The sequence below is a fragment of the Macaca mulatta genome, chromosome 6 (genome assembly GCF_049350105.2).
Source record: "Macaca mulatta isolate MMU2019108-1 chromosome 6, T2T-MMU8v2.0, whole genome shotgun sequence".
In the NCBI taxonomy this organism is placed as follows: Eukaryota; Metazoa; Chordata; class Mammalia; order Primates; family Cercopithecidae; genus Macaca; species Macaca mulatta.
Window position 1 is genome coordinate 82,015,657 of NC_133411.1, and position 17,301 is coordinate 82,032,957.

The 17,301-nt window shown below is 42.6% G+C and overlaps 1 protein-coding gene across 11 annotated transcripts in view; it reads left to right on the forward strand.

The window, feature by feature from the left end:
- Positions 1–289: 289 nt before the first annotated feature.
- ANKDD1B (ankyrin repeat and death domain containing 1B) overlaps positions 290–17,301 on the forward strand; it is a 53,689-nt gene continuing 36,677 nt past the window's right edge. For 4 of the 11 annotated variants that reach the window (XR_013418386.1, XM_078004892.1, XM_078004895.1 and 1 more), the window contains exons 1-5: positions 296–1,007; positions 6,279–6,382; positions 9,825–9,923; positions 16,174–16,272; positions 16,378–16,482. Coding sequence is in view for 10 of the 11 variants with exons in the window: in XM_078004892.1 (XP_077861018.1) it covers positions 797–1,007; positions 6,279–6,382; positions 9,825–9,923; positions 16,174–16,272; positions 16,378–16,482 (618 nt within the window). In the remaining variant the exon portion in view is untranslated. Of the gene's footprint in view, positions 1,008–2,796; positions 2,971–6,278; positions 6,383–9,824; positions 9,924–16,173; positions 16,273–16,377; positions 16,483–17,301 lie in introns of all 11 variants that reach the window. The other 7 variants (XM_078004897.1, XM_015140290.3, XM_078004896.1 and 4 more) reach the window with 7 other exon arrangements.

Genomic DNA, 17,301 nt, shown 5'->3' on the forward strand with positions numbered 1-17,301 from the left:
GACTTGCTTCTGTAATATTTCACTTTTCAAAAGAATCCGCCAGGAGAGATTATAATTGCGTGGTCTTCAAATGAGAAATCAAGTCTGTCTTTATTCAAAAGAAAATGTTGGAAGCCCATTTAGAAATCATGTAATATTGAAGTTCCTATAGTGTTGGTTATAAATTCAACCTTGACATTTCTTAAAAATTTTTTTTTTTTTTTTTTGAGACGGAGTCTCGCTCTGTCGCCCAGGCTGGAGTGCAGTGGCGCAATCTCGGCTCACTGCAAGCTCCGCCTCCCGGGTTCACGCCATTCTCCTGCCTCAGCCTCCCGAGTAGCTGGGACTACAGGCGCCCGCCCCTGCGCCCGGCTAATTTTTTCTATTTTTAGTAGAGACGGGGTTTCACCGTGGTCTCGATCTCCTGACCTTGTGATCCGCCCACCTCGGCCTCCCAAAGTGCTGGGATTACAGGCGTGAGCCACCACGCCCGGCCGACATTTCTTAAAATTGTACAAAGAAGTGGTAGAGTAGAAGTGGGAGTTCACTGGGGCTTGTAGATTTCGCAGGATGTTTTATTTCCCGGAGAACCAAACCTTAAGCACAGTGCACGCCACACCTGAGGGCGGATTCTCCCAGGCCGGCCCAAGTCAGGGCAGGGCTGGAGAACCAGGGGCTTGTTGCCCAGCGAACCGCCACAACAGAGAGCGGTCTGCGCTCCGGCGGGGCTGACCTGCCAGCGTCCAGCCTCGCGCCCTGGGCCTGTCTGGATCTGGGTCTGGGTCTGGACCTGCGCTCCGGGTCCGCGGAGGCGACCATGGACCTCGCCGGGCGCGCCCGGGGCCACGGGGCCACGGTAGGGGGGCTGCTGCTCGGGGCGGCTGCTGCCGCCAAGGGTCTCAGGGAGGACCTGAGGGGCGCGGACGCCCTGCCTTGGAGGGCCCTGTCCCGGATCCCGAAGCGGAAGGGGCTTGGAGAAGAGGACACGACAGTTGCCGGACACGAGCTCCGTGAGTCCCGGAAACGAGGTCTCAGAAAATCAGGTTGCGGGGCGGGCTGGGTCGAAGGGACTTAAAAAGGTACCCAGTGCAGCGCCTCCGGAAGCTGCGGGAGTGAAACTGGCGCGGCGACTCCGCCCTGGGACCCCGAGTCCCAGCCTCCACCGCTGCACCCCTTGTTGGCTGGTTTTCGGCTTTGGAATCCACTCCCACCATGTACTGTGGGTGGAAGGACAGTATTATTCTTCCGAATTAAGGAGGAGGCTTTTTAAAATAATGATTAAGTCCTTTTGCAAATAAGAGTTTCATGTGCTCTTATCTCCTATATCGTGACTCATGCGCCGATTTATTGTCTGACTTTAAATAAATCACTTATCTTTCTGCGCTTAAGTTTTAAAGCATGGAGTGGATCATCTATGCCTTGGGAATAATGTGCAGTATAAACTAAGGCAGCTGTTAAGCAGTTCAAAAGCTGAAAGCGAGTCAAGTCTCTACCCGGCACCCTCCACTCCCCACCCGCCTCCGACCCCGGCCCCCCCGCAAGCAGGGTCTTGTTGCTCTGTTGCACAGGCTGGAATGTAGTAGTGCAATCACAGACCTCCTCAGGCTCAGGTGATCCTCCCACCTCAGCCTTCCCACTACTCAAGTCTCTCTTTTTTTTTTTTTTTTTTGAGACGGAGTCTGGCTCTGTCCCCAGGCTGCAGTGCAGTGGCCCGATCTCAGCTCACTGCAAGCTCCGCCTCCCGGGTTTAGGCCATTCTCCTGCCTCAGCCTCCCGAGTAGCTGGGACTACAGGAGCCCGCCACCTCGCCCGGCTAGTTTTTTGTATTTTTTAGTAGAGATGGGGTTTCACCGTGTTAGCCAGGATGGTCTCGATCTCCTGACCTCGTGATCCGCCCGTCTCGGCCTCCCAAAGTGCTGGGATTACAGGCTTGAGCCACCGCGCCCGGCCCAGTACTCAAGTCTCTTAACGGGGCACACCATCCAAGCCTACTGGCTAGGACGGCCTTATTTCCTAAATTAGGCTTGGAAGCTGTACACCAGTTCCTCAATATAGTGTTCATTCAGTCATTCCGGAAATATTTTCAAGAGCTTAACTATTTTCTAGGCATGTTCTAGATGTAGGGATGGAGAGAACAAGACAACCCCTATTCTGGTGGAACATTCTGTTGTGGTAGAGGGGTGATAGACAATAAAGTAAGTAAGCAAATAAATGAATAAGATAATTTAAGGTAAGTGCAGTGAAGGCCATGAGACAGGGTGATGTGGTTGGAGTCAGGCTGCCTAGGACAATTCTATCACTTATAAAGCATGAACAAGTGGTATAACTTTTGAAAATCTCAGTTTCTTCATCTGTAAGATGGAGGAATCATGCCTACATCAACAGGTTATTTGTTTTATATAAACCCTGGGGCATTCCAATAGTTGGAGATCAAGCAAAGGAAAAAGAGCAGGTAGAAAAGACTAGAAAGCAACAGTTGGCTTACCAGACCTCTAGAGAAGAACATGTTACAAGGGGTGTGTGTTCCTCTGTGTCACAGTTGCCAAGAGCTCAATGCACTTGACAGGGTATGATGACTGGGTTTTGGCAAGACGGAGTGACCTCAACAAGAGCAGTTTCAGTAGAGGGGTGGGAAAGATGTCTGATTAGCATGGGTTGAGACAAGACTGAGATGAAGAAATGGAGACAGCAATTATAGAATACTTAAGTTTGGGGTAATGGAAAGTTGAAAAATGCAGCAGCAGTTGGAAAGGAAGCTGGGGTCAAAGGAGGGTTTTTTACACTTAGGGTATTATGACATCTCCGTATTTTTTGAAGGAAGTGATCCACTGGAGAGAGATTAAGTGATCTAGAGGAAAGAAGACATAATTTCCAAGAGACTGACATATGAAACACTTGAAAAGATAAAAAGGGGATGGGGTCCAGAGCCCAGGTGTAGAAGTTGGCCTTTCCTAGGTACAGGGATGCTTCATCCTGTATATACAAATGAAGGTAGATTGGTAGATTCACCTAGGTGGGAAGATGTGGGAATTCGTGTCCTACTACTTCTGTTTTCACTATGAGGCAACGGTATTGACTGAGAATTAGGTGATGGTAGTGGGAGGAAGTAAATTAGGTAGATTAGTAAATTCAGATATTTGAGGAGAAAGGAAAGGATATGACATATTGAAGAAGGGAAGACTAGGGAAATGTAGAGGCTAGCTAGTCGTGCTGAGATTAGTGGGGAAGAATTTAAGAGACCTGTTAGCATGTGTATCAATCAGGACAAAGTAAGCTTTTCCTGCAGCAATAAATGACTCCTACGTCTGAGTGACTGGACATAAAAACAATCTATTTCTGGCTGGGTGTGGTGGCTCACACCTATAATCCCAGCATTTTGGGAGGTCCAGGTGAGAGGATCATTTGAGGACAGGAGTTCAAGACCAGCCTGGAAAATGTAACAAGACCCCGTCTTTAAAAGAAAAATCTATTTCTTGCTCGTGTAGCATGTCCAAAATAGGTTGGCGAGGGTCTCTCAGGAACCCAGGTGTCAAGGACCATAAAGGGGTTGAGATTTTACCCTACTTATAATCTCACAAGTTAGCTTACTAGGTGATAGAGATGCTGGCAGAAGACACTTTTGGATCAGAGATGATGGATTTCATTACTCACAGCAGTAGCAGTAGCCAGAGTGTTAGCATTTGTGTCAGTTCTCCAAGCCCCAATTCCCACAGGGAGATATAAAGATGCCAAATGACACCTGCACACACAGTGGGTTGTGTTACAGAAAAATCCTGCACTTAGGGAACCCAAATCGTTTGTAATAGTCAGTAAGCATGCCTTACCATTGCTTTCTTCCAAGGCTGCAAGCAAACCTGCCCTTTGCTCCAGAGGAAAAATATCTCTATTTGTCAAGGCTTTTCACTATACAAACATCCTTGAAAAGATAGTAAAGAGCAAAGCCAGTCAATGCTTTTGCTTGTAAGATGTGCAGAAATGTGAGAGACCCGGAGAGAATTATCTCCCAATACCAAGTTGATGGAGGTACCACCATCTTGTGACCCCTTCATTTAAACACATGGCTTCCAGTGTTGCTAAGGCAGGGAAAAGAGACCTAGAGGGTGACACAGGCTTTTCACTGACTCAGCCCCAAAGTGACATGCCATCACTTCTGCTTTCAGTCCATTGGATACACCTCATCTAGCTGTATCCAGGCTGGGATATGGGCTTACACATGTGACCAGGTAGAAGAGAAAAAGCAGATATTGATGAACACTAGCAATGTTTACCACAGCATGGTTGTGTGTTTTTCTCCAGTACCGTTTAGCTGTTCAGGTACAGAAACAAAGCAAGTAGCAGTTGGATTTAATCTCAGAATTAGGATTCTGACCAACTAGTCTAATGGAGGAAAAGAATGGTGAGGGAGGTGTTTGCATAGAAGTGATTTCATAGGTGGACCATATGCTATGGTCTGAATGTGTGAAATACATTTCTGTTTTTTAAAAAATTACTCAGTGTCAGGTAATTTGTTACAGCAGCAAAAACAAACTGGCACCATGGAATCTAAACATGGTAAGGAGGGAAGTAAGGGCACAGAAATGAAGAATATGAGAAAGGGTTAGAACTGTGGACTGGAGGACTTCATAAGTTTGCAGAATTTCTGGACTTGGAGAACTAGAGCAGCTGAGCTGAATGGATGAGAAGTTGTGGTCAAAGAATAGGATTCTGGAAGTCAAGATTTCAGAGGTAGTGCAGTTTGAGTGATGATTAATTCAGGAATGTGTCTCTGAAATTTGATGACTGAGGTCAGATCTGCGGAAGATTATTAGAGGGAACTAAGAGGCCAAGGTGTTGGATTAATCATCTGTGAGGAGGTTGAAGTCACCTAGAATGGTGACAAGAGTAGGGGTAGGAAGGAAGAGAAGGATCCAGGTAACAGAAAGAATGAACATGTGAATCTGTATGAGTCTGCTCAGGCTGCCACGACAAAGTACAGCAGACTGGATGGCTCAAACCACAGATGCTTATTTTCTCACAGCTCTGGAGGCTACTAGTGCAACATCAAGATGTTGGAAAAGTTGGATTCTTCTTAGGCCTCTTTCCTTGGCTTATAGATGGTCACCTTCTCCCTGCCTTCACCTGGTTTTCCGTGTGTGTGTGTGTGTGTGTGTGTGTGTGTGTGTGTGTATGTGTGTCCGTCCTAATCTCTCTTCTTTTAGGGACACCAATCATATCAGATTGGAGCCCATTCATATGACCTCATTTTACCTTCATTACCTCTTTAAAGGCCCTATCTCCAAATATAGTCAACATTCTGAGGTACTTGGGGTTAGGAGTTCAACATATGAATTTTGGAGAGACACAATTCAGCCCATAACAATATTTCCCAAGAAGATACTCCTTGGTTGGTCCTTGATTGGACTTGGCAGTATCCTTAAGGGTCTTTGCTTCGGCAAAAACTTGGGGAACATTGAATGTCATGATAGTATCATTTAAAAACAAGCAAACGCTTAGGAAACTATTCAGCAACACACATACAGAAACCTCTCTTACAGGTCCTTTCTGTTTGGAGATGGTCTGTTATTGACTCCTACTTAACCTCAATTCTGGTGTTATCCCTTCGTGTTGGGCTGTCCTCTGAGAGCCCTCTACTCCCCTACATAACAAAAAAACTCAATAAACCCTGGAATCTTCTCTATGACAGTTAATAAAGCTTACCATATGAATGTGTATATGTATGTGAAATATGACATTTATAATAGATGTCAATCTACTTCTCCGTGTTTTTATATCAATGAGAATAAAACATTTTCATCCCCTTTACCTTTGTGTCTGTATGTGTGATAGGCTACATTTTGAAATTTTCTTCATGCAGGCCTGGCGTCTGTATAGAGTTCTGAAGACAACAGTTTTATCTCTGTAAGCTGTAGGAGCATTTGGACTCCTCCCTGCCTAATCTTGTACAAGGTTTTTTACAAACAATGTCCCCTGGGAAGTCTACCGCCTTCTGACCTTCTAAGCCAGATACCACATTACTGACTTCAGGGTGGTCCTCATGAATAATGTTTTGTTTGGGGCCAGGAACATTTTTAAGGGTGTGAAAACCCTTGCAGCATGAGGAGAAAATTGAATCTTGATACTACCGTTTTATAAGATATTGAAGCAAAGTTTCTGTGTCCCAAATAAAAATAGCGAAATGTGAAAGACTCAAGGCTGTTGTTTCGTTTCAAGGCTGTTGTTACAAGGTTTGCCCTATAAATATGCTTTCTCTTTGGCCTCCTTAAATTCCCTTAGTTCATGCTTGCCTTGCTTTCTTTCAGTACTGCCAAATGAGAGAAGCTTTCAGAATGCTGCTAAAAGCAATAATTTGGATCTTATGGAGAAGCTGTCTGAAAACAAGGTTAACATTAATGCTGTGAACAATGTGAGTAGAAGTCATAAATATGACAAGTGACTACTCCAGTAATGGCTTGGGTTTACACAGGACATCTGAAATAATAATAAAAGTAAAAATCATGGTGCTAGCTGAGATAAGGGAGCGCTCCTTTGTTGGTAATCCCAGGGTGTTTAAGCTAAAAGGTGGAGTCAAACAGTGGAAGAGGCTCTGTGCGTTTTAATTCCTCTTCCAAGAAGGGCAGTGCACCGAATCTTCATGCGTATCTATTCAGAGTCTGTGGGTGGGCAGTAAAGCCAGCTGTCGGGGTTATAGGCCTGGACCTGGTCCTGGATTGTCGCCTGCGGATCAGCTTGGCCTCACACATTCTGGAAAGGCAGAACATTTTTTGCTACACAGTCTGGGTTGTTTTCTTGCCAATGATGTCCTGTGTGGTTCTGTTTTTACAAATTTAAAAATCTAAAGAGGCATATGGATTTTCATTGTACTGGTTTTGAAATGTAGTGTGTCTGCCTCTTGGGCAATGAGGCCTTATCTAAAACCTGGCTCTTACTTGTTCTTTAAGTCCCTGGGTTTTAGCAGAGGGAAAGTCCACTGCCATAAATTTGGATTCTCTACTGCTTGCTTTTGTGAGGATTTCCTGATAGTCCTTTGAGGCCAGGTTTATCAAAGTGAAGGTTGGAGGCTGTGTCAATTGCTTAGGACAATTTGTGGAGTGGTTCCAGGTGGGTGTGGCACCCACCTGGGTGGTGGGTAATTGTATTTAATGGTAAATTTAATGGTAAATGATTTGCTATTTAATGGTAAATGAAGCATAAGCTTCAGGGCCCTTGCTTGTACAGGCCCCTTGTAAGGCACTGAGAGGGCTCTGGTAATATATTCCTATGACTATATGATTTTATAAAATCTGAAAAATTATAAGGCATTTTAACTGCAATTATTTAAGCTTTCTGACTCTGGCTTTAACGAAGACTCCCTAAATAGTCTAAACTCAGGTTTCACAAAACCTATATCTATCGCAGGCAGTAAGGTCCTAGAAACTGAAGCTGCAGAATCTGAAATCATGTACCAGATGCAGTGGAAGATGTTGTGCATGTGTGTCGGGAGCCTTTGTGCTTATGTGTGGGGATAAGTGTGGGGATTGATATGTCTATGTGTATAATGTGTGTGTGTGATGTGTTATGAGTGTATATAGTGTTCATGTTCCATAGAGATCCTAGAATAGGAAAGCAGCAAAATTTTGTAGCGTAACAATTTTAGGGACAAAAAGAAAAAAAAGGAATCAAGAAAGGAAGGAAAGGCAGAAAGGAAAAAAGATGGAAAGGAAGGAAAAGAAAAGAAGTAAGCAAGTCTCTTTGAAGGGGATATTTGCATAGTTTCAAAAATATTTATGGATAGGTATCTTTGAAGATTATTTTGACCATGAAAGGTTAATTGTGGGAGTAAGTGAAGCAATAATCACTTTTCCAAGTAGCAGGAAATAGATTATCTAGTATACTGTTTAAACCATTTAACATTTTTCCATATTCAACTTTCTGTTTTGTTTTAAACTTTTTTTTAATATTAAAGTACTTGGAGAGATAGTACAATCGAATACACTTTAACTTACAGCGTGGCAAGTTATTATAAATTCCTAATGAACTGTATTATGCTTTCTCATGACATCTGTTTGCTGTTTACAGCAAATCGTTGACATGGTTACTTGGAGAGTTCCTTAAAACCAGTGACGATGGAGCTTTTTAAAATATAAGTAATTTTATTGAATTATCTTGGGTGAAATTTTGGCTTACATCCTTATTCACAAGTAAAGTTAATAGTGGAGCTTATAAGCCCATATTTGACATAGTAGAGCAAAGCTCCAGATTTCAGACAAAGTCATAATAACTCATGGGGTTTTTTGTTTTGTTTTGTTTTGTTTTGAGACGGAGTCTTGCGCTCTTGCCCAGGCTGGAGTGCAGTGGCGCAATCTCAGCTCACTGCAACCTCTACCTCCTGAGTTCAAGCAATTCTCCTGCCTCAGCCTCCTTAGTAGCAGGGATTACAGACGCACGCCACCATGCCTGGCTAATTTTTGTATTTTTAGTAGTTACAGGGTTTCACCATGTTGGCCAGGCTGGTCTCAAACTCCTGACCTCAGGTGATCTACCCACCTCGGCCTCCTAAAGTGCTAGGATTACAGGCATGAGCCACCGTGCCCAGCCATAACTCATGTTTTGTCGAACTTATTTTATCACTGGTTTAGCTATTGTGAAAGTTTTCAGAATCAAAATGGGGTCACCGATATTAAGAAAACCTTGACAAATAGAGCTGGGGAAGGCCATGAAGACAGGGTTCTCATGCTTGTATACTTGATAACAAAAACTATCACAAAAGACTGCAAAACCCACAACCTCACACAAAGGCCATCACAACCTTACACAGAAAATACTTCTGCAAGGACATCTGCCCAGAAACTGCCTGTCTAATCTAAGACTGGTGTCAGCTTGTTGTTGAACTTTGCAGCAAAGGATAATTATTTCAAAACAGTTATGTAATCCTCCTCATTTTTTTTCCTTTAAAAACCTTTGTCTTCTTTTACTTCCCTAAATACACACATAGTTTACTATGACATGCATATTCCCGTTGCAATGCTTTATTCCCAAATAAATATCTTTTCTTTTGAAAGTCTCTCTTATTATTTAGGTTGACACTACCAAGAAAATCAAATATTTAAACAGTTCTCATTTTTTTCTTATTTATGTGTAACAAAGAATAGTAAAGCCATGCCCAGACATCTTCTTTGGAAGCAAAAACAGTGTCTAGAATATGGGAATTATGACTCATATCACTTCCAAGCAAAACTTTCATTGTCTGAAATGTATTAGACTCTCTCTGGGTATCCCAGGAGCACCACATGGACTGTCCTTTGGAGCAAGATGGTCATAGCTTTTCCTCTGCCTTTCTGTCTTTCCTTCCTCTTTTCTTCGCTCTTTTATCCCTTCCTCCCTTCCTTCTTCCTTTCAGAAGGAATTTATTTGCTTCAGTAAAGTTTACAGTCCAAAAACTTAGAGAAGAATGAACATGAGTGGATTGAATACCTAGGAAAATTTCCGCTATGCATTATTAGGATATTCTAAGCAGAAAAATTTACCGTTATTAATGATTATATAAGGGGGAAATCCAACTTTTACTTTCTAAACAAAACCCATTATGTTGCCACAACATAATGCTACAATACAATATAAGTTGAAATAAGAATTTCAGCTCGAGGCGTGTCCTTCAGTGGATTGCCAAATTCTCTGCTGTTATCTCATAATGAAGGCAGAATTCGGCTGGACACAATTCTCACAACTTTCAAAGGTAAAGGCAAAGAGTGGAGCCAAACAATCAAAATAGAAACACCTAATAGAAAACTATGGCCATTCAAGAAACAGGAAACCTAAAAGCACTAAATAATGATCAGTGACTAAAAACATAAATTATGCTTCCTCAGATGAACCGCACAGCCCTGCATTTTGCAGTGGGGAGAAATCATTTATCTGCAGTGGATTTCTTGCTTAAACACAAGGCCAGGGTGGATGTTGCTGATAAGGTAAGCTCATCTTGAGTAGAACAAATTGGAGCATAACCAATGTACAGGGAGAATCTGATCACTCCAGACATCTTTTCTTCACATACATGCAAAATATTTTAATTGGCAGTGTTTGTTCTGGAAACGTCTCTTCAGAGAATATACATATATGTGCTCTTTGTATTTGGGGACTAAATTGTTTCCCTTTTACCTATGGGACCTGGGTTTTTGCTTATTTTCTCATATTGACTTTATGACCAATAGCATGCATTTGTAAAAGCAAGATCATTGTCCAGAGTAGAATCTGGGATGTGGAAGACAGAAGCTAACTGGCCCCAGAGACATTAAATATTGACTTTGCTCTATGAACTCTGATACTAAATAGGCTTATTAAACAGCTCAGGGGTGAGCCCAGGAGCACACACACAACTTTATGCCATCCCTTTCTCAGGCTCCATCTTCTCCATGATCAACTCCCCTACATTTTCCAGCTCCCCACCCTCTTTTCCTGGTCCTCTGACTGGAAAGCCAAGGCTGTGGTCTCCCGGCCCTGCTGTGTACTTTCCACAAATAGGTCTGCCTCCAGGACCAAGTGGGGGAGGGTAACAAGAGAACATTTGGATTCTTCCTCCACCGTGCTTTATGACCACAGTTCCTCTGGCCAGAGAGAAAGATTCCCCTATGTCGGACTTTAAGGTGCTTGCCCAGCCACTGCTGCTACCCTTACCACTGTCAAGTTGTAGCTTTGGGAGTGGGGCTTGGCTTGCGGGAGGGGGGCAGGGCCTGTAGAGAAAAATGAAGCAGAGAATTTCCCCTGCCTTCTCTGTTCTATAGGGGCTCCCTTCTCCTTAGACCAGAATGAGAGAGCTTCTGTTGGAAATCTTTCTGACTGTGCCCAGGGCACAGTTCCATGATTTGCACTGCCTCAAGTCCAAGTTGGAAGGTATGGGAGGAAAAGAAAAATCTGGAAAGTCACAGCAGGATTGTCCTTACTTTGAGTTCTGATTTTTTTTTCCCGAATCCACCTGATACCATTTACAGAGTCCTCAGCTGTTCCATGCATTCTTTGTTTTTACTTTTTAATTTAAAATGTGTGTGGGTATATAGTAGGTGTACGTTCCATGCATTCTTTCCAGAGATTTTATTTGTTTTGGTGGGAGAGACAGAGTGGACTGTGCTTACTTCGTTTTAACCAGAACCATAACCCCAAATCTTTACTATAGCAAAGTAGAGGGAATCATACAGCGAACATCTATGTATCCATTGCCAGATTAGATTGCATCTTTTCTTTTAAACAGCATATCTGAGGATTGCCATGTTTCTAATATATTAAATATAGATCTGGTTTGTGTCAGAGTGCAAATCAATTATGTAGGGAAAAGAAAGAAAGATCAGACTGTTACTGTGTCTACATAGAAAGAAGTAGACATAAGAGACTCCATTTTGTTCTGTATTTGAGATGCTGTTAATCTGTGACCCTACCCCCAACCTTGTCCTTGCAAGAGTCATGTGCTGTGGTGACTCAAGGTTTAATGGATTTTGGGCTGTGCTTTGGTAAACAAGTGCCTGAAGGCAGCTTGCTGGTTCAAAGTCATCACCATTCTCTTAATCTCAAGTACCCAGGGACACGTACACTGCCAAAGGTCACAGGTACCTCTGCCTAGGAAAACTAGGTATTGTCCAAGGTTTCTCCCCATGTGATGGTCTGAAATATGGCCTCGTGGGAAGGGAAAGACCTGATCGTCCCCCAGCCTGACACCCGTGGGGGGTCTGTGCTGAGGAGGACTAGTACTAGAGGAAAGAAGGCCTCTTGGCGGTTGTTGGCAGTTGAGATAGAGAAAAGCATCTGTCTCCTGCCCGTCCCTGGGCAATGGAACATCTCGGTGTAAAACCCGATTGTATGCTCTGTTTCCTGAGAAAGGAGAAAACTGCCTTAGGGCGAAAGGCGGGACTTGCTAGCGCAATGCTGCTCTTTATGCACTAAAAAGGTATATGGAGATGTTTACATATGCATATCAAGGCACAGCACTTTTCCTTAAACTTATTCATGTCACAGAGATCTTTATTCATATGTCTTACTGCTGACTTTCTCCCTACAATAATCCTATTATCCTGCCACCTCCTTTTCTTTAAGATGGTAAAGATAATTATCAATAAATACTAAGGGAACTCAGAGACCAGTGCCAGCGTCGGTCCTTGGTATGCTGAGCTCCGGTCCTCTGGGCCCACTTTTTCTTTCTCTATGCTTCGTCTCTGTGTCTCATTTCTTTTCTCAAGTCTCTCATTCCATCATTTCTTTTCTCAAGTCTCTCGTTCCACCTAACAAGAAACGCCCACAGGTGTGGAGGGGTAGGCCACCCCTTCAAATTATTCCTGAAATGATGGAGAGATATTTCACCAACTTGTTCTCCTTGAGGTTTTTCTAAACATATGTTTGCATTACCTTGTCTCTGAAGCATGACTGTTTCTCTTAACTTTGCTTGAAGATTGAAATAATGTCAGGTGGGAAATAGAGTAATTCCTGATGTGTCTCTTTTTCCTGCTTTGAAGGTTTCACTAAGTTAAATATGTTTATAACTGATTAAATCATCTACAGTGGCATTACTCCATAACTAGTCAAATGTTTTTCATAATTCAAGCAAGGTCACTTTTGACCCAATCTGGCAGCTTCTTTATCTGAATGATGAGCCTTGAGTTTGACCTCTTCTAAGTTCTAACACCATTTGCAAAGAGCTAACAGTTGATCCCCTTCACCCTCAATATTTGTTCAGTGGCTGTTGTGCGTATGTCTCAGTGTCAACTACTGAGGATTCAACTAGACAGAAGTCCTTGCTATTTAAAGTGTGGTGCCAGGACTTGAAGCATGTACATCACCTGCAAGCTTGTTAGAAATGCAAGATCTTAGGCCCCACCCAGGCCTGAATCAGAATCCGCATTAAAAAAAAATTCCCAGGTGATTGTTTTCGGGAAGCACTGGTATGAGATAGAGTCATGGCTTTGCAGGGCCTACAATCTCTCTGGGGAGCAAGGATAGAGACTGTACTAGCTGAGTGCCATTCAAGGCACTGCATGCTAGGGACCAAAGTGAGCAGCACCCCCAAGTCCTGGGAATAGGCAGACTGGATAAATGGAGGGCCTTACTCCAGACAGGAGTAAAGAATCCCAGGTGGGTGCAAGTGGTGCTCAGAGGATAAAAACATCTGCTCACAGAGCTTCTTATCTCTGGGAAGCTCCTAACATAGAATTGTTCCCCAAAGGAAATTATTGACCTCACCTATGACGAGACTGGCAATGAGGACAGGTTGTCAGTGACTGTTGGGCAATGTACACTTCACAGAGCTTCATGAGTCACCTGTGAGTGTGATTTGTGACACATGGTCTTAAGTAGTCTCAGGCATGCCAGTTTCACACCAGAAGAATTTGTTTTATGGAGGTTCTTCTCAGGGAGTTTACATCTGTGAGCCGTGATTCATTACCTCTGAGGAACAATGGCTCCATTCTGAATTTGTGGTTTTAGAGACTTAGGTTGTTTGCAGCTTGAATTCCCAGCTTTTAGATTTTATGATTGGAGCTTGGAATTTTAAAATATAGGCTGCTTTGAAATTAGGAATTACCTCTTAGGGAAAAAATAGATCTCCTATCAAAGAGTGATTTGTCACCTGTCTCAAATATTTCTGGCTTTTTTTTTTTTTTTTTTTTTTTTTTTTTGAGAGGGAGTTTCATTCCTGTTGCTCAGGCTAGAGTGCGATGGTGCAATCTTGGCTTACCGCAACCTCCACCTCCCAGGTTCAAGCGATCCTCCCGAGTAGCTGGGATTACAGGCATGCACCACCATGCCTAGCTAATTTTGTATTTTTAGTAGAGATGGGGTTTCTCCATGTTGGTCAGGCTGGTCTCGATCTCCTGACCGCAGGTCATCTGACTGCCTCGGCCTCCCAAAGTGCTGGGATTACAGGCATGAGCCACCGCACCTGGCCTTCTGGTCTCTTTTATATTTGAAAGCAGATTTAGTATTACTAAACATAGAGCATTGACTTGTAGGGAAGTCCAAATTAAGAGGTGGAATTGTGTTTAGGGAACATGCTTTAAAGAACCTCAAGTAGTCAGTCATTGTACATCATTTCTTTTTGGGACAAGGAGTCCAGAAATGAAGAGTCTTCTTCATGCTGGAATTGTAAACCTACAAATGGACTAACTCACCCTCTAGAGTGACAGCTGAAATATAAATTTGATAGGATATGCACATTAAGAGCAGGGTTTCTCAACAGTGGTGCTTTTGACATTTGGGGCCAGATAGTTCTTTGTGGTTGGGGCTGCCCTGTGTATTGCAGGATGTTTAGCAGCATCCCTGGCCTCTATCTACTAGGTGCCAATATTAACCTCCCCCCACCCACAGCATGACAGTAAAAAATGTCTCCATACATTTTTCCAAATGTTTCCTGGGGGCAAGATCACCCCCAGTTGAGAATCACCAGTTTAGAGTTATGCCTCAATAATTTGGGACTTGCTGTTTTACTCTCCCAATGTGAATTCTACTGAGAATAAGAGAATACATTAATGCAACTTGGGGGCAGCCAAAATAAATGCCAAAAGGCTTATGCACTTCACAAGTAGAAGTGTGCTGCAGGCCCTCATTCCTTACGCATTTACTCATACTGTGTACATCTGACAAACAGTTTCCAGATCACAAACACAACTGATTAGAAGAGGGAAATAAAATGTAGTGTGAGAGCTTACTTTGGGCAGGCACTTGTACTGAGGAAATGGATTACTTTTTCGTGGGGCTAAAGGAAACAGAAAAGCACACTTGAGTTTGCAGATAAGGAAGCTGAAGCTGACAGTTAGAATTAAGTTCACCAAGATCCCCATACTTGAAAGTGATAGAAAGTGACCAGAATTTGAGATTAGTTCTGCTTGATCCTGAAGATCAGGCTCATAGTGTCTGCCCTATGCTGCTTCTCTAACTTAGGGCCTGGCGTGCAGATGCATGTTTTTGCTTATGTCCCTCGAATCTCACCTCCCTAAAATAGCCAATGTTAACTGCTGGCTACGCTTCCTTCCACACTTTTCTCCCTGCTTATTTGGTAGACAAGTCAGCATACAACTGCCCACAGCATCCCTACGGGTCAGTAAATCCTGGTCTCTTTCAGTCTGACAACTTTGTGCACATGTGTTTGCACACAGACAAATCGAAATAATTTTGTATAAATAAAATATTTTAAGTAGCATCTATATAAATGAGATGCTTTTTATAACTTGTGTTTCTTTTACCTGTGTGTTCCCTCTCCTCCTCTGGTAACTATACTTAACAATCTGAGATATATATGTTTATTTCTGTACTTTTCTCCTGCTCACATAGACATATCTATATTAATCAATCTACCTACCTACCCACCAACACACCTATAGATGGATATAGATATGTACATATACATGTATGGGGTTTTCTTAATCACTCCTTTTTAACAAATGGGATTATATCATATTTATTCTCAATCTTATTTTCCATATTTAGCAAAACTCATGGAAATCTTTCCAAGTCAATTGTTGTAGCACTAATTCATTATTTTTAATGCTTGCATTATATAGTCTGACTATTCCATAACTTATTCAGCATTCCCATGTTGATAGGCCTTTACCTTGTACCCAGTTTTTAGTATTGCACTTAATATCCTTATATATATAGCATTAGGTAATGACATTTTTATTTTTATGGGATAGATTCCCAGGAGTGGGATTGCTGGTTGTATTTTCAATTCTAATAGATATTGCCAGATACTTAAACAATAATCATTTCCATTTCCTTTCTTTGTCCATTTTTCTGAGTTTGTCTTTTTCTTCTCCAAAGGTAAGTGTGCTTCATGGATTAGAGAATAACCATTTATCTTTATTAAAGATACATCTTAAAAAATCTGTCATTTTTAATTGACTTTGTTTATTATCTGTCTGTTCTCACTCTGAATTAAGAGACTGTACATTATAGTCTGGATTTTATTCTAATATGTTTATTGTTTGTGTGCTATTTTGTGAGTGTGGTATGATACAGCTTTTCATTTTATTTTCTTCCAGATGGAGAACCACTTGTGCCTGCACCACTTATTAAGTATACCCTTTTTTCCCCATAGAACCGAAATATCACTTTTGCTGCGTATTAAATTCTCTATTTCTTAGTTTTCAACAATCTAGTATTAATTTGGCCTTTGTTGATGAGGCAGTATATGCTGTGGCTCATCAGAGTGATAGATTCTCTTTTTCTGTCTTCTTGGGGAAGCATGGCTTGACAGTAATTCACCTTGCAGCCTGGTCTGGGAGCCTTGAGGTCATACTCATGCTGGTTAAAGCTGGAGCAGATCAGAGAGCCAAGAATCAGGTAGGTATGTGGGTCACACCTGGACAAAAGCTCTTACCTCACCATTGCAGGAGAGAGGAAGTTCTGAGGTCACTGTGTATCTCCCCCACCCCTGGCTCTCTTCAGGATGGAATGAATGCCCTCCACTTTGCTGCTCAGAGCAATCATGTGCGCATCGTGGAGTATCTTATTCAAGATCTGCACCTCAAGGACCTGAACCAGCCTGATGAGGTGTGTTTACTTTGGTTGTATAGGTCTTGCATCCACCCCTATCAAATTTCACTTTCTCCTACCTCTGGTACAGCTGTGAAAGCAGCCAGCACAGACAGACCCTGCCCTATAGCCAGCTCCTCCATCACGTTGGCAGACCACAGAACCAAAGAGGAGTGTTGGTATTAGTGGCGATCCTGGCCCCTGCTTGTAGGGAGAACAGGAAGTGTTGAGGAAGCAGCCAGATTCCTTCTTCCCATTCTACTCCCTCATCCTGGCCGGAGTGTGGACAGTATCCTATCCCCTTTAGTAATCAAAATGTGTATCTAAATTTTATTTTATTATGCTTGGCCTTTTGGTAATATATTTGACCCAAAGCTATGCAGTAATGAGCCATGAAATACAATGCAGTTTTATTGCATTTGTCAGTATTTCTTTTCTTTAAATAAGGGGATACATAACAATACTAGCTACTACTTAACAAGTATCTGTTAATGTAGGTACAGAGGAAAGCTATTTACATACATTATTTCAGTAAGAGGTCTTGGACCTGACACCTACTGATGCTCAACAAATCATTGCTGAATGAATGAATGATCTCACTAACCCCTACAATAATCCTATAAAGTAGAAAATATTTTGCTCATTTGTAGAGGAGAGGAAGTTGAGGCTCAGAGAGGCCAAACACCTGACCAAAAGTCTCACAACTAAAAAGTGACAGAGCCAGGACTTGACGCCAGGTCTGGCTGAATCCAGCCTTCATGCTGTGCCGTCTCCCTCCTCAGACTAACAGTGGGTATTGTTCATGTCAGGGACTGTCCTTCCCCTGGAATATTTCCC